Raw genomic sequence first — 21,456 nt, 5'->3', positions numbered from 1 at the left:
CACCTGGAGTTGAATCAAAACTGATATACAGAAGTAGCACAACTTACTAAGACAATCAGGGTTCCAAAGAGAAAACCTGCGTATCAAAGTTGGATCTCATTCCTCTAAAAATAATGAAAAAAGTTTTTTCTAGTACAAGCCCTCTCATATCATTTCTCCTGCATAAATTTTCCTTGTTGATGAATTGCAGATGTAATATGCTTCGCAGAGGATCTACCTCCTGTGTAGTCCTGTACCTCCTGTTTACTCTTGTGTAGTCCTGTCATCATCCAAAGCAGAGACCTTCAAACTTGGCAACTTTAAGACCTGTAGACTTCAACTCCCAGAATTCTCCAGCCAGCTATACTGGGAGTTGAAGTCCACAAGTCTTAAAGTTGCCAAGTTTGATGACCCCCGATCTAAAGAATCCCCCCCCCCCCACGATTAACTATTGTAGAACCCATATTCCCCATTTTAAGATTCAAACAGAAGAATTATAGACCAATTGTTGCCTAATTTAGATAATATCTCGGCTGAAAGGTGTTCAAATTCCATTAGTTAAATGGTTTACTATAGTATGTGCTAAGGGGAGAACAATGGAACAATATGGAAGTCCTAGACTAGCTACTGGTTGTGTTTTTTTTTTGAACTTTTCACCCGAATTTTAGCTGATTTCCAAATCTGATGTGTGTTTTCTTTTATCAGACATAGATGTGATTAAAAACCTGTATGTAATAATTGGAGAACCAGTCTGGTGTAGTGGTTAAATGCATCAGGCTAGAAAGCCAGTAATTGAGAGTTGTAGTCCCACCCTAGGCATGAAGTCAACTAGTTGATCTTGGAACAGTGGCTCTCAGCCCTAAGAAGAAAAAGGCAATGGTGAATCACTCCTGCCAAGAAAAATTGCAGAGGCTTGTTCTGGCAATTTGTAGGAGAAACACTAACTTGAAGGCGCTCGCTTACACTCTCTCATATACAGAAAGTAATTACAGTGATACCTCGTCTTACAAACGCCTCGTCATACAAACTTTTCGAGATACAAACCCGGGGTTTAAGATTTTTTTGCCTCTTCTTACAAACTATCTTACAAGCTGTCGCTGGGATGCCCCACCTCCGGACTTCCGTTGCCAGCGAAGCACCCGTTTTTGCGCTGTTGGGATTCCCCTGAGGCTCCCCTCCATGGGAAACCCCACCTCCAGACTTCCGTGTTTTTTTGATGCTGCAGGGGAATCCCAGCAGCACAAAACAGGTGTTTCACTGGCAATGGAAGTCCAGAGGTGGGGTTTCCCAGCGAGGGGAGCCTCAGGGGAATCCCAAGAGCACAAAAACGGGTGTTTCAAGGACTTTGGTGTTTTTGCAATGCTGCGATTTCACTGCTGGGATTCTCCTGCTGGGATTTTCCTGCAGCATCGCAAAAACACAGAAGTCCGGGGGTGGAGTTTCCCATGGAGGGGAGCCTCAAGGGAATCCCAGCAACGCAAAAACGGGCGCTTCGGCTGGCAAAAAGGGTGAATTTTGGGCTTGCATGCATTAATCGCTTTTCCATTGATTCCTATGGGAAAAATTGTTTCGTCTTACAAACGTTTCACCTTAAGAACCTCATCCCGGAACCAATTAAGTTTCTAAGACAAGGTATCACTGTATTACAAAATTCATATGATTTCTAGTACTTTACTTAATTTAACCACTAGGGAACTTACTTCCAATTGGACACCTACAGTCTGAGACATTTCATGTTAGGATTCTTTAAGAGTTGAAACTTGGTGATACAATTTTATTTATTTTTATTCCAGATAAATTTGTATATGATTGTACACTAACATTTAATAATTATGGAAATCAAATTTCCTGCACAAATAACACTAATATTCCAGTTTAAATTCCTTGATTGTCTTGTATGGACACACAATAATTATTGGCTACCAAAAATACAAACATAAACCAGTGCCATTATCGGTTTATCCTTCTTTTTTAAATTTCAGTGAGCAAATTGGCTTATAAGGTGGACAGAACAAGAAAAACCATTTCAGTGAATATTTCAGATGTCCAAAACATAGACTGTTACGTCCGTTTATGCCATCAAAGATTTGTATGTGAAGATGTGGCACCTGTCACTTTGGTAAGTATTTGAAAGAAGCTGAAAATGTTTTATTAAATTAATTCTGCTAGCAAAATAGTACCTAAGGCATTTAAAGGGTAACATAATTCCATGGGAATTCCAAGAACAATAGAAATATATATTTTTAAAATTATTATTTTCTCCCTTTTACTAACATCTGCACCTTTCTTTCTTCCACCCGTTTCTCTTGCTGTTTTCTTCCCCCATTCCCTCTAGTATTTGAAGAAATCTAAGTGTGAAAAGTTAAATGAATAAAAATTCTAAGGATTTCTAAATGCAAATGATAAGCTTTGCACTATATGGCATCGGATCAGAATACCTCTGGGACCGCCTTTTGCCGCACGAATCCCAGCGGCTGATTAGGTCCCACAGAGTCAGCCTTCTCTGGGTCCCGTTGACTAAACAATGTCAGCTGGCGGGGCCCAGGGGAAGAGCCTTCTCTGTGGCAGCCCCGGCCCTCTGGAATCAACTCCCTCCAGAGATTTGAACAGCCCCCATCCTCTTCGCCTTCTGTAAAATGCTGAAGACTCACTTTTGTTGCCAGGCGTGGGGATAATTACCTCTCCCCCTTCGTTACTTTTTCCGACCTCTGTTGTATGATGGACTGGGTTGAATGTGTATGATTTTGTAGTTGGGGATTTTATAACATTGGTTATGTTTATTAATCATTTTTAATTGGTTTTTAAATTTTAAATTTTTATTATTAGATGTGTAATGTATTGTGTTATTGTTGTGAGCCGCCCTGAGTCTTCGTAGAGGGGCGGCATACAAATCTAATAAATTATTATTATTAATTATAGTTATATGCACTATAAAGGAAGAGAATACCAGTTTAAGAAAAAATATATGGGATAAGACAGTGACGATGAACCCTTTTTTCCTTGGGTGTCAAAAGTATGTGTGTGTGTGTGCACTAGTGTGTGTGCAAGCCCACACCCATAATTCAATGTCCCATCTCCCAACCCCCTATGCATGTGCACATAACCACCCCTCCTTTTGCATATGCATGCGCAAACCCCATGCTCTCTCATGCATACATGCACGAAACCCCCATGCATTGTTTTGGGCTTAGCAGTCTTTAGCCTCCGGAGGTTGGAAATGTTTTCCAGAATTCCAATAGGCCCTGGACGCCCGTTTCTCGTCCTCCCGAAGCCCCAGAGGTTATAATAAAGCCTGGAAGAGTGAAAAGAGCCTCCTCTGCCCCCCGGAGGCCAAAAATGCCCTCCCATAGCCTTGTTGTAAGCGCTGTACTTACCTGGAATCCAAAATGGGCTGTGTGGACATTCCTGGGAGGCAAGAGTGGCATGCAGGGGTAGGCAGCAGGCAGGACAGGGTGGAACACAGTTCCACCGGCAGAAATGAAGTTGCGTGCACAGCTCCAGCTGACTGGTGGCAGTCATTTCCTGGATTACTGGTCTTGGCTCGGCTCCCCTTTTTTTCCCCTGCTGCTGCTGCGCACTCCTTGCTTTTTTCCTCTTTCCTCCTTCCTGGCCTCGGATGAGCTTCCCTCTCTCCTGCCAGGCTACCCTCCAGCCTTACACTGGCACCTCCTGAGGCCAGGAAGGAGGAAAGAGGAAAAAAGCGGGAAACATGAAGCAAATTGTCACCCCAGCAAGCGACACAGGTGAGGTTGTAAATTGAGGACTTAACAGTTCACTTGAACAATGATGATCATTGAAGCCACTCCCACCTGGTCACATGGCCAGCAAGCCACTCCTACCTATTGTGTATACTCCTGTTGAGTTTGGAGATTTTGAAGATTCTGATTCGGAGAGTGTTTATGAATTAGTGGCAGGGCCTGATTTACAGGCCCAGGAGGAAGGGGGAGACGATCCACAGGACGTTTCTATGAGCTCAGATTCAAGTGAAGGAGAAATAGATATTCGATGGGTAGATCCTTCTTTCAGACGCTTACAAAGACGGAGGGTGGCATTTTCAATCTGCTATAAATGAATATGGAGGTTCCTTTCTGCGGCGTTGAAGTAAGCTTTGTTTTATGTGTCTTTTCACTGCAGTTTTTATTACTCTGGGCTAATGCTGCCTAGCCATAAATCTTAAGATGAAGGGAGGAATGCTTGGAGAATGTTTTATGTTAATTTAGCTACTAAAGAATGAGGTAGAAGTCATTGCCTACCGGTGACGCAGTTTGTAACAGGAAAGAGAAAAATAAAGATGATGTTTTTGTTTTATAAATCTCTGCATTCAGCAAGCCTTTATTCCAATTAACAGAGGCTCTAGCTGGAGACCAGAACACTACCCAGGCACTTGACCATCTATTCTATATTCTATTCTATTGCTTTTTTTTGCTTCCGCGCATGCGTGGAAGTAAAACAAAGCGGTGAAAATTGCCAAAATCTTATGTGTGCAAGCGTCCTTGTGTGAGATTTCACTTCTGTGCACATACGCAGAACCCAAATCTTGCATTGGGGACACGCGCCCGCCACCAGGAGCATACCGGTAGCACTGGCGGCAGGCAGGCCCTCGGTGAACCAATGCAACACACACAGAAGGAAACAACCACAATACACCTAACTGATCTTTTCTCTTACAATGGAAATTCTTCCCAAACTCAGTAGGAGACTCTTTTTCATCACTCTCCCTCGTACCTTCCTTCCTACTGATTTCCTAAGGATTCCTCAACCAGATCTTTGATTGAGACCTTCACCCTTTTGGGTGAGGAAGCTTAACTTTTTCAAGACTGTTTTTGAGTAGGAAATTGTCTTTCGCACAATGTGCCAAATCATTTCCTTTCTTCCCAAGCAATCACCGCAGTTTAAACATATACATGGAATTACTTTGAATAAGTCAAAAGACAGCTTTAATTCTACCATGATCCTGGAATAATCCATAACCAACTGCAACCTTTTTGGAATATTAAGCTTAAAGTTCTGAAGAAATCATCTTGTGCCCGCTTGAAGACTCCCTGGTTGTATCACAGCAAAATAACTGGATGATATTTGTATAGATACTGTGTATACACCTGTTTGCAACTCTTCTGTCTGTGCAAAAAGGTTTGACCTGTACCTCCTGTTTTATAATTTCAGATTCAGGGAAAGGACATGATGAAATCTGCTTCTTTGCAATATGCTCAACTGCTGCCTTGTCTGTGTATTGAGGTAAATGTCCCCATGTAATGTTGGTTATGACCCATAAAGCCCTTCATGGCATCGGACCAGAATATCTCTGAGACGGCTTTCTGCCGCACGATTCCCAGCAACCGGTTAGGTCCCACAGAGTTGGCCTTCTCCGGGTCCCGTCAATAAAACAATGTTGTCTGGCAAGACCCAGGGGAAGAGCCTTCTCTGTGGTGGCCCCGACCCTCTGGAATCAACTCCTCCTGGAGATTAGGATTGCCCCCACCCTCCTTGCCTTTCGCAAACTCCTTAAAACACATCTCTGTCGTCAGGCATGGGGAAATTGATTCCCCTCGACCATTCCGTTTTACGCATGGTTTGTATGAGATGTATGACTGCTTTTATATTAAGGGTTTTAAATTCTTTTAAGTATTGGATTTATACTGTTTTTATTGTTGTGAGCTGCCTCGAGTCTTCGGAGAGGGGCGGCACACAAATCTAATAAATAATAATAATAATAATAAAATGTAGTTTGATGGACAAACTAGCTCAATGTACAGGAATCTTTGAAATACCCATTCACAGTTTTGTCTACAGATTTGGGTCAACATACAAAAATGTCAGCTGGCACTTTGATTACCATATTTTTCGAGCATAAGATGCACCTCTCCCCATAAAAGAGGGTGGAAATGTTATTGTGTCTTATACACTGAATACGGCCAGTTTTGCCCTCCAGAAGTCCCGCCCCCACATCCCATTTTTTGCAAAACATGGAGTGCACAGAAGGTTTGGGAGGCCTGCAAAGTGGTCCTGGGGGTTGGGAAAAGACAAAAGCACTCCTGATTTTGCAAAAAAAAAAAAAAAAAAAGGGCAAAAACGGTGATGTTTTGCAAAAATGGGGGCATTTTTGCTTTCCACCAACCCCCAGGCTTCCCAAACCCTCTGTGTCCTTGATTTATTTGCAAAAATGGGGGAAAAACAGGCCCACTTTTGCAAAAAACGAGGCACACACAGAGTTTGAGAGGCTTGCAGAGTACTCCTGGAGAGGATAAAACTTTTTTTTCTTACTTAACTCTTTGAAATCTTGGTGCATATTACACACCGGTGCATCTTATAGTCCGAAAAATACGGTATGCTATCATGACCACAAGTTGCAGACAGCTCTGAGATCATAACTTAGGGGAGAGGGCTGATTCTAAATGGAAACCTCCCATGTGGATAACAAAAATCTCAAAACGATTTGCATTAGTATTACATCCAGTTTCCAATATTCAATCATTACAAACAAAAAATAGTGAAATTCATTTTATTTAGATCTTTTCCAGATGAAAAACTGGGAAGTTTATTTTTGGTGTACAGTGATACCTTGTCTTAAAAACTTAATTGGTTCCAGGACGAGGTTCTTAAGATGAAAAGTTTGTAAGACGAAACAATGTTTCCCATAGGAATCAATGGAAAAGTGATTAATGCGTGCAAGCCCAAAATTCACCCCTTTTGCCAGCCAAAGCGCCCGTTTTTGCACTGCTGGGATTCCCATGAGGCTCCCCTCCATGGGAAACCCCACCTCCAGACTTCTGTGTTTTTGCAATGCTGCAGGGGAATCCCAGTAGGGGAATCTCAGCATCGCAAAAATGAGCGCTTCGCTGGCAATGGAAGTCCGGAGGTGGGGTTTTCCAGCGAAGGGAGCATCAGTGAAATCGCAGCATCACAAAAACACCGAAGTCCTTGAAACCCCACCTCCAGACCTCTGTGTTTTTGTGATGCTGCGATTTCACTGAGGCTCCCCTCGCTGGGAAACCCCACCTCCGGACTTCCATTGCCAGCGAAGCACCCATTTTTGCGCTGCTGGGATTCCCCTGCTGGGATTCCCCTGCAGCATCACAAAAACACGAAAGTCCAGAGGTGGGGTTTCCCATGGAGGGGAGCCTCAGGGAAATCCCAGCAGCACAAAAATGGGTGCTTCGCTGGCAACGGAAGGTCTGGAGGCGGGGTATCCCAGCAGTGGCGGTGGGTTTGTAAGGTGAAAATAAGAAGAAGCAAAAAAAATCTTAAACCCCGGGTTTGTATCTCGAAAAGTTTGTATGACGAGGCATTTGTAAGACGAGGTATCACTGTATTCTTTCCTGTTTTACATTTATGTTATTTTGATTACTCCATAAGACACCTTAAGGAGAAAGGCCACAAAGAAAATGTCATACGGGTGATACTTAAATTGAAAAGCAATTAAAAACCTATGGTGATTTGAACTAATGGATGCATATTTGGATTACAGGTGTGGCCGGCAATTTTAGATGCACGAAGAATGCAGTTGTGCCCATTCAAGAACGGCAAGTGAAATGTGCTTCTTGCTTTTTCTGAGTGGTGATTTTGCAAATTCAGAAACACAATGGGTGGGAACAACAATGTCACATGTAGTCCCCCCCCCAACAATCTGTCACTTGAGTAATTTAGTGGGTAGCAAACACAAATTGTAAAGTAAACAAACATGCATAAGATGGACTTCAAAATACATAAATTGGACTTTTTTTCTTACAGATGTGTTCCTACATTTTTTCATTTATTAAAATTTTGGAATACGTCCTATAACAACAAAGAAAACATGACCATCCTTATTTTTCTAATAATTGCAAAAAGTAAAGTAAAATCTTTAGGAGTAAAAAATATTTCGTGTAGTAAAAGTTGAGCATGAGCCCTCTTTGTTGTCTGTGAAGGAAAGCCCGTGTCCAATTCGTAACGGACTGAATCAAAGAGGGGGAACAATAGGGGCAATTGCCTTTTAAACCTCAAATTCAGTCCAAATACATCACTGATGGTCTTAACCCACATGCTTGGAGCCTAGCTCCACCTCTCTTGGGAAATGTTCTGGTTTCTGGTAGAAATTTAGCAATTACAAACAACTCTTATTAAATGCATCATTTCATGAATAAAGAAAATCCATTTATTTCTCTGCTCTCCTGTAATTCAAACACATTCCATACAAGCACTCGGTCCGTTATCTCTCTCTTAGTTGCATTTCTCACATTCCTTCCCCTGCTCCACTTAACAAGATTTATTTTCCTAACAGCATAACTTTGAAAAACAGCAGAATTGACTGTTAACCACACAGAAATACTTTTGCTTACTTTAGCGCGGCAAAAACCACATCCATTTTCCTTTTGGCAACGTTGAGACTCCACCGTTCTTCTCCACTGACCCCCTGACATGCCAAATACATCACTACAGTATTTAACCCATTCCTCTCCTTAATATCTTCTTCCAGACCTCTGTTCTCTACATTTTTGAGCCCTTCTGAATTTAGGGTTGACCCAGCGTGCATCTGATTCTCCCTTGCTAGATCCTGAACTCATAGCCCCATCCTGTGGCTGACCTCCCACCTGTTCTACTACCTGTAAACCCCCCCCCCCCCACACACTAATTCATAAACACTATCTGAATCTGAGTCCTCAATATCTTCATCATCCTCCAACTGATCAGGAGTATGTACAACAGGAAAGAGTGGAAATTAAACAGATGAGGAAACAGATGTGCAGAGGGACAGGGGTGGGGCTGTGCCTTAGCATCCATCTCCCCTTTTAATCTTCATAAACCTGGGCTAAGTGTTTGCATAAGACTGATAATGGTTAGCATCATAATAATGATGAGCCACATCATTGTAGTGTTATACTGTATTACAATTCCTTATTAATTTTCTGTGGTTGATCCTCCTACCTGGCATCCTAGTACAGTACTCCATGAACCTTGATCATTGGATTGAAATGCATTCTAGCATGAAGTGTGAGGGGGAAGGAATGTCAATTACATGAATTAAAACCACCACGCAGAAGAAAACACCGATGTAATTTTTGTTTTATAGTTTATTTAATTTAACTTCTATGCCACCCAATCCCAAAGGACTCAGGGTGGCTTAAAACAATATAAATTACAAACAACAATAAAAAGAAGTGAAGAAAAACAACAAGTTAAGTTCTAAAACCCTAATTAAAACTCATAATAGAACAACTCAATAACACAGTTCAAGAATTAACTAGGTTCGTGCTTCACATAGTTCAGATCAGGGTTCTTACCAGGGGTGGGCAGCAGGCAGGATAGGGTGGAATGCAGTTCCATTGGCAGAAATGAAGTTGTGTACCCAGCTCCAGCTGACTATCCCCCCCTCCCATCCTCTTCCTCCTCCTCGAAAAGCAGCAGGGAGATCAGCACAAGTTGCAAGGCGCCCATTTCCTACCCCCTCTTTTCTCAACAGCTGATCAGCACCCATTCACCAAGCTACCCAGCCTGAGGCAGGGGGCAACCCAGGAAGGAGAACACGGGAAACGTGAAGCAAATTGTCACCCCAGAGAGAGACACTGGTGAGGTTGTAAGTTGAAGACTTAACAGTTCACTTGAACGATGATGATCGTTTAAGCCATTCCCACCTAGTCATATGGCCGGCAAGCCACTCCTACCCAGCCACATGACCATCAATCCACACCCACAAAATAAGCCACCCATAGTGTGGCAGTAAAACTTTTGGCTGCCCTTTGTTGTACATACTCCTGGTCAGTTGGAGGATGATGAAGAAATTGAGGACTCTGATACAGATAGTGTTTATGAATTAGTGGGGCCCCCGGGGTTACAGGTAGTAGAACAGGTGGGAGGCCAGCCACAGGATGGGGCTATGAGTTCAGGATCTAGTGAGGAAGAATCAGACGCTCGCTGGGTAAACCCTAAATTCAGAAGGGCCCAAAAACATAGAGTACAGGTGTCTGGAAGAAGATATTAAGGGGAGGAATGGGTTAAATACTCTAGTGATGTATTTGGCACGTCAGGGGGTCAGTGGGGAAGAAGGGTGGAGTTCCAATGTTGCCGAAGAGAAATATGGAGGTTTTTCTGTGCCGCTTCCAAGTAAGCAAAAGTATTCTGTGTTGATTAACAGTCAGTTCTACTGTTTTAGAGATCATGCTATTAGGAAATAAATCTTGTTAAGTGGAGAAGGAGAAGGAATGTGAGAAATGCAATTAAGGAAGATAACGGTTATAAGTGTTGGTTATGACCTTTAAAGCCCTTCATGGCACTGGACCAGAATATCTCCGAGACCACCTTCTGCCGCACGAATCCCAGCGACCGATTAGGTCCCACAGAGTGGGCCTTCTCCGGGTCCCGTCAACTAAACAATGTCGGTTGGCGGGCCCCAGGGGAAGAGCCTTCTCTGTGGCGGCCCCGACTCTCTGGAACCAACTCCCCCCAGAGATTAGAACTGCCCCTACTTTCCCCGCCTTCCGTAAACTCCTTAAAACCCACCTTTGTCGTCAGGCATGGGGGAATTGAAACACCTCCCCCGGGCATGTCTAATTTATGCATGGTATGTTTGTGTGTGTGTATGTTAGTAAATGGGGTTCTTTTTAAATATTTTAAAATATTTTAAATTTATTTGGATTTGTCATGATTTGTTGTATTTTGCTGTGAACCGCCCCGAGTCTGCGGAGAGGGGCGGCATACAAATCTAAATAATAAATAAAAAATAAATAAATAAAAAATAAAACGGGCCAAGAGATAGGTGCCAGTATGAAATGTGCTTGAATCCGGAAGAGAAGAGAATAAAATAGAGTTTCTTTGTTTATGAAATAATGCATTTAATAAGAGTTATTTGTAATTGCTAAATGTCTACCAGAAACCAGAACACCCATTACTGGTTCTCACCCATCTTTGCTGGAAAAATCTAAACAGGTACTGGATTGCAACAAAAATATAGAAAATTCTTGATTATTTGATGCCATCCTAAGGGAATTAGAGTTTTAAAAACTCCTATGTTAGCCCACATGATAGGCATTTATTATAACTGCATTAGGAGAAAATGATTCAGATCAGCATTCTGAATGTCAGAGAAATTCATATTTATATGTCTTTGTTTTCTTCATTTCTTTGTCTTAGATACTAAGTCCCTGTGGGATAATATTGTTTATCAACCTGCCACTCAAACACTGACTTGGGAAGCTGCCTGTCCTGTTCATGTTACTGTCAGCCTTTGTCAACTGATGAAGATTAATGATCAGTGTGTTGATCTAGAGGGCACTGTCAACATTGCTGCAGAGAAAGTAAGCAATAACAATAGTAATTTAAAAAAAATATTCACCACGTAAGAGGCAGGCTTATTGCCCAGATCTTTTTACACTACTGGCTGTCAGGAATGGTTCTCAGATGCATGAAATTTCATTCAGTTCAACTGAATCAGTTTTACTAGACAATCTGAACTCCAAATACGAACTGAATAATCAAATTATCACAGATAATCCCCACTCGGTTAAAGACCTTGGTATACTAATAACAAAATATTTAAGTGCCAAAGCCCACTGCAACAATATAGCCAAGAAGGCTTCAAGAGTTGTAAACCTAATCCTACGTAGCTTCTGCTCTGGCAATCTCACATTGCTTACCAGAGCTTACAAAACTTTTGCCAGACCCATCCTCGAATACAGCTCATCTGTTTGGAACCCATATCGCATCTCAGACATCAACACCCTTGAAAATGTCCAAAGATACTTCACCAGAAGAGCCCTTCACTCCTCCACTCGAAATAGAATACCTATGAGACTAGACTTTCAATCCTGGGCCTAGAAAGTTTAGAACTAAGACGCCTTAAACAAGATCTAAGTATTGCCCACAAGATCATATGCTGCAACGTCCTGCCTGTCGGTGACTACTTCAGCTTCAACCACAACAACACAAGAGCACACAACAGATTTAAACTTAATATTAACCGCTCCAAACTTGACTGTAAAAAATATGACTTCAGTAACCGAGTTGTCGAAGCGTGGAACTCATTACCGGACTCCATAGTGTCATCCCCAAACCCCCAACACTTTACCCTTAGATTATCTACGGTTGACCTATCCAGATTCCTAAGAGCTCAGTAAGGGGCGAGTACAAGTGCACTAGAGTGCCTTCCGTCCCCTGTCCTATTGCTTTCCTATATCTCCTAAAACCCTCATTGTGTATTGGACAAAATAAATAAATAAAATAAATAAATAAAAATAAATATTTTAGACTTGTCTGGTTCCTATAATGAAGCCTTATTGAGTGATCAACGGCCCATGCAAAAAAACCCAGAAGACCATTTATGCCTGCCTTTCTGACATCTGATTCACTTGTAAGACCAGAAATGCACACTCCAATCCAATTCCAATCCAACTTTATCTAAGATGAAAGGGGTAGGAAAAGATGGAAAACCTAACCCTGATTGCTCTACACTGTAAATAGAGTACATTCTCTTTGACATATCTCCCACTTCTCTAAAATTTGAATCCCACAGTTGTCCTGCTATAAAGATAGAAAATATCAGTGCTAATCCTCTTTCATAAAACTGACACTAATGAAAACATTGCCAAAGATTTTAAATTAGTGTGATCTGCATGCAGACATACAGTAGATTTATAATGTACGAGGGTCGCCCAGAAAGTAATGCACCACATTTTTTTCTTCAACAATTATTTATTGAACACAATGAAACTTAACACAAGAAAGAATGATGTTTCTTCTATACTCCCTATTTTTCCACATAATCTCCGTCTTCCTCCAGCGAGACATGAGGGCGTGTATGCCCTGTCGGTACCGCTCCTTGTTCCGGTCCCAAAGCCATTTTTGCACTGTGCAGATCACTTCTTTATCATCCTCAAAATGTTTCCTGCGACTAACCGTACTTCTGTTGACTGCAGATTCTCCATAAACCGTACACAAACCTTTGTGAATGTTCCCAACAGTTTCTTTCTCCACAGTGAGAAATTCAATGATTCACTTACAGATGCCATTTCAAAACGCTGCTGCAGCTACGCTCTCTGAGAAAACACAAAATTTACACATGCACTCCTGACAATTCAAATAATTTATATGTAAAGTTTCGCATTCATACCATTACTGTAGGCTGAGAAAAAATGTTGTGCATTGCTTTCTGGGCAACCCTCGTAGAAGCTTACTTGCAAACATCAATAATAGAAAAGGTTTTCACAACTACATGTTACACTCTCTGTATAGTTAACTAACCATGTGTATTATGAGATTTGGAGTGGATGAGTCAAGATAGAAGATATATGGATCTCTTGAATCCATTGATTTTCATTCAGTTGATTTTTTTAAAAATGAAAACTGCCTGGTAATGGAAGAATTATCTCACACTATTAAGAGCACAAAGTAACTCAAAACTTTTTTTCTCTTCCTTCACTAATAATAATAATAATAATAATAATAATAATAATAATTTATTAGATTTGTATGCCGCCCTTCTCCGAAGACTCGGGGCGGCTAACATCTGGTACAGTTTTTTAAAAAACTGTACCAGATGTTCACAAGAATTTTGAGCTTCCTACAAATACTCCTACTTTGTATAAATGCTTCATTAATATCTGCATGACTATATGGGAACTTGTATTTCTTGAGTTTGAAGAGGAAGTTCATTGTGGCTTATCCCATCATGCTACAGAAATACAAAGGGTATTTTTTGCAGCAATGCTGGGCTCTCCAACTCATGCTTCCTCTTTATATATCACTTTCTGAAATGCCAAAAATAGGACAATATACAAGAGCTTTCAAGGAAGTGATGAGACAGTGAAGTCCATTCTATTCATGAACTCACATCGTTTAAAAAAGGGAATAACCATCCCTGCATTACGTGCAAAGTAAATAAAATACTTCTCCCTTACATCCAAGAACAGTAGGGTTCCATTTTTGACAAGTATTTATTTCATTATGGGCTCCATTGGGAAACTCATTGTAAAGTTTATATCCAATGGCATCCATACTGCATACTTACTATAGTCCTAATCAATGAAAGACCTCATTTTTCATTCCTTTTGGTGCATAAGCTAAGCATTTCGTAAGTTATTTAAAACCCACCTCTGCCGCCAGGCATGGGGAATTGAGATGCTCTTTCCCCCTAGGCCTTTACAATTTATGCATGGTATGTCTGTATGTATGTTTGGTTCTTTATATTAATGGGTTTTTAATCATTTTTAGTATTGGATTATTACTGTACACTGTTTTATTGTTGCTGTTAGCCGCCCCGAGTCTCCAGAGAGGGGCGGCATACAAATCCAATGAATAATAATAATAATAATAATAATAATAATAACAACAACAACAACAACAACAACAATAATAATAATAATAATAATAATAATAATAAATGATTTAAGAGATGTCTGTTATTTCAAACTTCAGCCACTTATTATAAAAAGTTCCCAATAGGCAAATAGTGATAATAGTGATATGGGGCGGTGCTTACTCATTTGAGTTTTTATTTTATTTATTAAATAGATTTATATGACCAGTAAAATCACACAGTGATTCTAGGTGGTGTACAACAATAAAACGTGACTTTTAAATTAATTTAAATTAATCTCACCTGCAGTCCCTTCTCCCTCACAGCAGCGACAAAGACAATCAAACAAGGCACTTGATCAGCTCCATATCAGGGACCGCCTTCTGCTGCATGAATCCCAGTGACCAGTTAGGTCCCACAGAGTGGGTCTTCTCCGGGTCCCGTCAACTAAACAATGCCACTTGGCGGGACCCAGGGGAAGAGCCTTCTCTGTGGCGGCCCCGGCCCTCTGGAACCAACTCCCCCCAGAGATTAGAATTGTCCCCACCCTGCTTGCCTTTCGTAAGCTACTTAAAACCCACCTCTGCCGCCAGGCATGGGGGAACTGAGATGCTCTTTCCTCCTAGGCCTTTACAATTTTATGCATGGTATGTCTGTATGTATGTTTGGTTTTTTATATTAATGGGTTTTTAATCATTTTTAGTATTGGATTATTACTGTACACTGTCTTATTATTGCTGTTAGCCGCCTTGAGTCTCCAGAGAGGGGCGGCTTACAAATCCAATAAATAATAATAATAAATAATAATAATTTGGGGTCCCCAAGATTATTGACAGAACCATATCTTTGAAGACTTACTGAAAAGTAACAAAATCAGGGAGAATCTTATTGCTGGGAGAGAAAGTCTCTACACTATAGAGAAGGTCTTTTCTCTTAGCTCCACCAGATTTATTTCCTTAATAGATTTCATGTTCAACAGGCTGTGCCTCCCTGCTCAGGTGGTGGTAGAGGTAACTGGAGAGAAGTGGTTCTTCAAATAATCTGGTTTGAGCCAAGCAAATGTTTTTGATCCTCTTTAAGGGCATCCCCATATTCAGCATGTTACAACAGTTCAAATAGAAATTGACTATGGCATGGTGACTGTTACTCAAACAGGTTATGAAATGGTGTTCTGTTAAGGATGCCATAGTTAAAATCCTTTGTCAACAAAGCATTGTCAGAAATTGAATCATGATGACAAGCTTATTGTTAGCAAGGTATGGGGGTATTATATAATACAGTGAAACCTTGTCTTACAAACTTAATTGGTTCCGGGACTAGGTTCTTAAGGTGAAAAGTTTGTAAGACGAAACAATGTTTCCCATAGGAATTAATGGAAAAGCAATTAATGTGTGCAAGCCCAAGCTTCACCCCTTTTGCCAGCCGAAGCGCCTGTTTTTGCACTGCTGGGATTCCCCTGAGGCTCCCCTCCATGGGAAACCCCACCTCCGGACTTCTGTGTTTTTGCAATGCTGCAGGGGAATCCCAGCAGGAAAATCCCAGCATCGCAAAAACGAGCGCTTCGCTGGCAACGGAGGTCTGGAGGTGGGGTTTCCCAGCGAAGGGAACATCAGTGAAATTGCAGCATTGCAAAAACACCGAAGTCCTCGAATCCCCACCTCCGGACCTCTGTGTTTTTGTGATGCTGCGATTTCACCGAGGCTCCCCTCAGTGGGAAACCCCACCTCCGGACTTCCGTTGCCAGCAAAGCGCTCGTTTTTGCGATGCTGGGATTCCCCTGCTGCATCACAGAAAAATGGAAGTCTGGAGGTGGGGTTTCCCATGGAGGGGAGCCTCAAAGGAAGCCCACCATTGCAAAAACGGGTGCTTTGCTGGCAACGGAAGTCCGGAGGCGGGGCATCCCAGCGGCGGCGGTGGGTTTGTAAGGTGAAAATAGTTTGTAAGAAGAGGCAAAAAATCTTAATCCCCGGGTTTGTATCTCGAAAAATTTGTATGACGAGAGGTTTGTAAGATGAAGTATCACTGTATTATATAAGAACCCAAACCAAAATTCATTTAATAGTGATTCAACAAGATCAAGAACTTCTTTTTTCTAGAGGCAAGTCTAAAGGGTTAACCACCCCTTTCCTAGATGAAACTGACCCTAATATACAGCATCTTTCTGTTCATTGTTAATATTCTTTTGAGATACTCCCATCAAGTAATGGGCAGCCAATTTTTTTACTGTCACACTGTGGGTGTGGCTTAATGGTCATGTGACTGGGTAGGAGTGGCTTGCTGGCTATGTGATCAGGTGGGAATGGCTTGAATGATTATAATCGTCCAGTGGGTCCTTTGTCTTCACTCACTAAGCCAGCCAGCATGTAGATGCTACACCTAGAGCCCGGGTCAATTCAACCTCTTTTGACCTGCACAATGGGAAAGATTATACTGCAGAAGAATCACATCATAACTGTGAGTTATTGTGAGAATTCCTGTAATAAAATGATCTGGGATATCTCGTTGTGCTGAGTTATCTGACTGGGAAAAGTTGATTTGTACCAGAACACATCTACATTTCTGCCAGTCCACCCCATCCTGCCTGCTGCCCACCCCTGCTCCCATCCCTTCATTAGCCCCAGAGATTTATTTTACAATTCCTGCTCTTAGCAGAAATCAGATCAGACAGCCTTCATTACAAAGCTAACATCCTTGTCCAAATACAGAATAGTTTCAATGCACAGAGAAGAGTTATGGAGACAAATATAACTGTGGAGACAAGTATAGGGTCAGTAGAGATTGATATCCCCCTTTACTCCAATTGCATTCATTGTACATGATATATCATTAAAATGTCATAGAATGTTCTTGTCTGGATGCTTGCCTTTTCAGGATTGGCTAACCAACTAATAATCTTTTCTCAATCAGGTGAAATATTCCCGAGTTGATACACATCCAAGCCTTTGCATCAAGGTATATCAAGGTCCAATTGCCATGTCTAAGTGAGAGGTTATGACCCTTATTCTGGTTTATGGTCTCAATACAGATTTGATTTGATATGATTTGACAGTAATGACCTTTTGCAGCAGAGGCGGAATGACAATGCGGACACAGAGCTGGATTTAAAACTAGGTCATTTTTATTAATTAAATTAATTTAATTCAACCTAACATGGACCCGCAGAGGTCAACTGAAATACTTCCAGGGCGGAAATGACGTCATAAAAAACTTCTGGGGCAACTTAGGGCATAGCTCCATGCTGATCCAGGTGAAGGGGCTGCGCCCTGACCTGGATCCCAGCCATGCCATGCATGGGGGAGGTCTCGCCGTCCAATCCCTGAAAGGGAATTGAAATGGGTGAGACCCAAAGGCAGGTTCTCCCCAATTGCTCAGACCGATTTAAAAGGCACCATGAGCCCTTGGAGAGAGTCTGCCAATCATCCCCAAAGATGCCCAACGGAGAACACGCAGTTGCTAAACACCTCCCAATTTCTGCCCCTAACCTGCCAACCCAATGACCAGAGGTAAGCCAATTAGAACTAATCAGGGGGCGAAGCACCCCCTAACCATCCATCCCGCACCACAGTGTGGAATAGGTGAAAAAATGGTCGGAGAAAATACCGAGTCTGCCAAAAATTCTTATTCGGCCCCCTAAGGGCGACCCCAGTAGCACACTGAAAGATAGGGAGGGAGGGCAGGTGTTCGCCTGCTCATTGTCAGGGGTGAAAAGGAGGCCCCGAGCCTGCACAGCCCTTTTTATAGGGCTGGCAAGCTCCGCCCCTGGCAACGTCATCGGCCATGGCTGATGACCAGGCATGGCCGGGATCTCGTGAAATCTTGCGAGATCCCGGCCATTCAAGATGGCGGCAGAGGCCAGGGCCGGGGTTCCCTGGCCCTGCCGCAAATCCTGGCCAGCATTAAGTCGCTGACTGGGCATTCTAGTGTATGAGTTTCTTGTTTCTTCTGGTGGAGTTTGAATCTGATAGTTTAGTAGATAAGGCGGGGAAACTTTATCCCACCAGGAATTCTGAAGAGAGTCTCTTTTCTGAATCTGGCATTTGCTTTGTGTGTCCATATGGTGTTGGGTAATTTCCCACTGAAATCATCTTTTTGAAGCAAATGTCACTTTCAGAGGAAGAATTTGTCTTAGCCCTATAGTAGGGTGGAAAATTTTTTACAACTCCTTGCCAGCCCATTTCAATAGGTAATGCCACTTGAATTGTACAACAGCATATGACGTGTAAAATGTAGCATGTATATATTGGTCTTAATTATAATAACCTTTAAGAGATAATTTGGAAGAAATAAGCAGGACTAATAACATGAACTCTTTAGTTGACCTAGATTGCTAATTGTACATAAAAACGTATAGTAGAAAGAGGTATTCAACAGTATGGTTTGGATCATCTATTGCTGTAAACAGTGATTAGTTTAACACAGTTTATTGCATAAATCACAACTAGTTCACACAATGCATGAATCTATAAACCACGGTTTTTAAAAGGCAATGGCTTATTTATATCAAATTCATACTACTCAAATAATTTTGAATAGTTTTGGCATAGCATGATTGAAAAATCCAGCTCATGTGTGTCAAAAAGCTATAGATGTGGTAATGATTTGACATGCAGTAGATCAGTGATGGCGAACCTTTTTTTCGAGTGCCGAAAGAGTGTGGGCGAATGCTATCATGCATGAGTGAGTGCCCACACCCATAATCCAATGCCTGGGGAGGGCGAAAACAGCTTCACCCACCCCCTGGAGGACATCTGGAGGCCCACTGGAAGCCAGAAACAGCCTGTTTCCCAACTTCTGGTGGGTCCAGTAGGCTCATGTTTTGCCCTTCCCAGGCTCCAAAAGCTTCCCTGGTGCTGGGGAAGGGGAAAAACGCCCTCCCCCATCCCCCTGGAGGCTCTCTGGAAGCCAAAAACACCCTCCCAGAACCTCAGCATGAGCCAAAAATCAGCTGGCCAGCACACACATGCACGTTGGAGCTGAGCTAGAGCAATGACTCACATGCCAGCACATAGTGCTTCGTGTGCCACCTATGGCACCCATGCCATAGGGTCGCCATCACTGCAGTAGATTATAATTTAGAATATGATGCAAGTTATAAATTATCATTACAAGTCCATTATTCCAACTACCCTTCATTAAAATATCAAGGAAGAATTTTATTGTTTAATTCTGTTGGAACATTTGTTTAAAAGTTTATCTGATTGGTTTTAGTGGGCTTATTCTTTAGGATGCAGCAAATTATAATTGCTTTATAATTTGTTTGGTCATATTAATCCTAAAAGCAACATTGTCACTCTGTCTGATAGGAGAATTTTTCCAGAGCTAGAGATTCACTCCATTCAATATATTGCTTGAGTTTATTGCAATAGAAAATTCAGGCTGGATAACACAAATTAAATGTTAATTTCTTTTAACCCCTTTTTAGTTTGTAACTGAGAACAACGTCTGGGTTAAATGCCCATTCAATCATGGAAAATTTCAAGGTAAAATATTAATTGTAATGTAATTCTTTTCTTACATTCACAATGGACTAAATGATTAACAATAATAAAAGCACATAGAAATAGTTTGGTCGATGCATAACATGTAATTGATGTCATTACTATTATCATTTAAACTTGAAGAGTTTTAAGTAGTTCAAGAATTTATCATTTGATTTGTGATATTTTTGTGATAGAATGTTGTCTGGATTCCCAGGAGGGTGGGAGTGCATTTCAGAGGAAAAAAAGAGACAACACAGTTTAATGGATAGAAAGTCAGTGAAGACAGCTCCTCCTTAAAATTTCCACAATATATGTTTTATGATACAAAGGTCTTTCTTGGCTTTGGAACAATTTCATCATATGTAGTGTGTATAATGTTTATTTCTTTAGAATAAAACAAATATTTACTAAGCTATGTTCTGCTGGCTTATGACACAAGCCTTCAATTAAAGGTAAAAGTAGCCAAAACAGACACACACACACAGGAAAATGCAACAATAGTTTCTTTATCCAAAGAAAAATAGAAGCAAAACTTCCCTTTTAAATTCAAAGGGAATTTCTTGTAAAAACAAAACACACTTGAATGCAGTGAGATAACAAAGACAATAAAACTCCAGTCAATTAAGCAGTAACTGTGAAATTCATCACAGCCACTATTCTTCAGACGTTGTAAAACTCACTATGATTTATGGTCAATGTCCTGAAATCCAAACAGAGTCCTGAGAACAACCCTGAACAGCAAGTCAAGGTCCACAAGCAATGTTCCCTCTAATTGTTTTTCGGTGTGGGCGGAAAAGTATAGTGTCTGAGCGGCAGTCCCTTTGGGACTGGGCGGCATAGAAGTATAAATAAATAAATAAATAAATAAATAAATAAATAAATAAATAAATAAATAAATAAATAAATAAATAAATAAATAAATAAATAAATAAATAAATAAATAAATAAATAAATAAATAAATGAATGAATAAAAGAAAAAATTTCCCTTCTTTTTTATTAAAAGAAATTAATAATAAAACAAAACCAAAATCTATTACTCTTATTACTATCTTCTCCTCTTTTTCCATCCCTGTCTCCTCCCCCCTTGTGGGTGGTGTGTGTGTGTGTGAACTCTTGAACCATTTCCAATAACAGGTGAGCTATTGGAAATGGTTCAAGAGTTCACACACACACACACACACACACACACACACAAACGGCTGGGGTTTTTTTCTCTGTTATTATTTGGGTGCTTTTTACCATATGCATTAAATCAAGAGTCATTTCTCTCTCTTTCTCTCGCCCCCTCTTGCTCTCTCTCTCTTTTTCTCACTTTCTCTCTCCCTCTTTCTATGTCGCTCTGTCTGTTTCTCTCTCTCACACACACACTCTTTCTTGTTTTTTCTCTCTCTCTCTCTATTGCTTTCTTTCTCTCTCACTCTTTCTTTCTTTCTATCTCTCTTGCTTTCTTTCTCTTGTTCTCTCTCTTGCTATCTCTCTCCCCCCTTTCCCTCTCTCTCTCTTTCTCACTTACTTTCTCTCTCCCTCTCTCTCTCTGTCAGCGAGTGGGCTGCGAGAGAAGTTGCGCCCCAAGGCAGGAGGCGGCGGAGGAGGAGAGGGGGTGGATCGGGCGGGTGGGGGGCAGCTCCGAGATGCCAGGGGTGCAAGGGGGCCGGAGGCACCGTGGGGAGGCAGGGGCAACTGCAGCTCCCTTTCCTTCTACTGCCGGCGCCTCCCTGCCCCCGCACACACAC

The 21,456-nt window shown here is 41.4% G+C and overlaps 1 protein-coding gene across 2 annotated transcripts in view; it reads left to right on the top strand.

Annotated features, from left to right (window-relative positions):
• Positions 1-21,456, top strand: part of IL17REL (interleukin 17 receptor E like) — a 94,832-nt gene that overhangs the window by 49,664 nt on the left and 23,712 nt on the right. For both annotated transcript variants that reach the window (XM_070755381.1, XM_070755379.1), the window contains exons 7-12: positions 1,962-2,098; positions 5,143-5,214; positions 7,445-7,499; positions 11,083-11,246; positions 17,150-17,194; positions 19,665-19,722. In XM_070755381.1, the coding sequence (XP_070611482.1) occupies positions 1,962-2,098; positions 5,143-5,214; positions 7,445-7,499; positions 11,083-11,246; positions 17,150-17,194; positions 19,665-19,722 (531 nt within the window). The remainder of the gene's footprint in view (positions 1-1,961; positions 2,099-5,142; positions 5,215-7,444; positions 7,500-11,082; positions 11,247-17,149; positions 17,195-19,664; positions 19,723-21,456) is intronic.

The sequence above is a fragment of the Erythrolamprus reginae genome, chromosome 6 (genome assembly GCF_031021105.1).
Source record: "Erythrolamprus reginae isolate rEryReg1 chromosome 6, rEryReg1.hap1, whole genome shotgun sequence".
In the NCBI taxonomy this organism is placed as follows: domain Eukaryota; kingdom Metazoa; phylum Chordata; class Lepidosauria; order Squamata; family Dipsadidae; genus Erythrolamprus; species Erythrolamprus reginae.
This window is presented reverse-complemented; position numbering and strand designations above follow the sequence as displayed.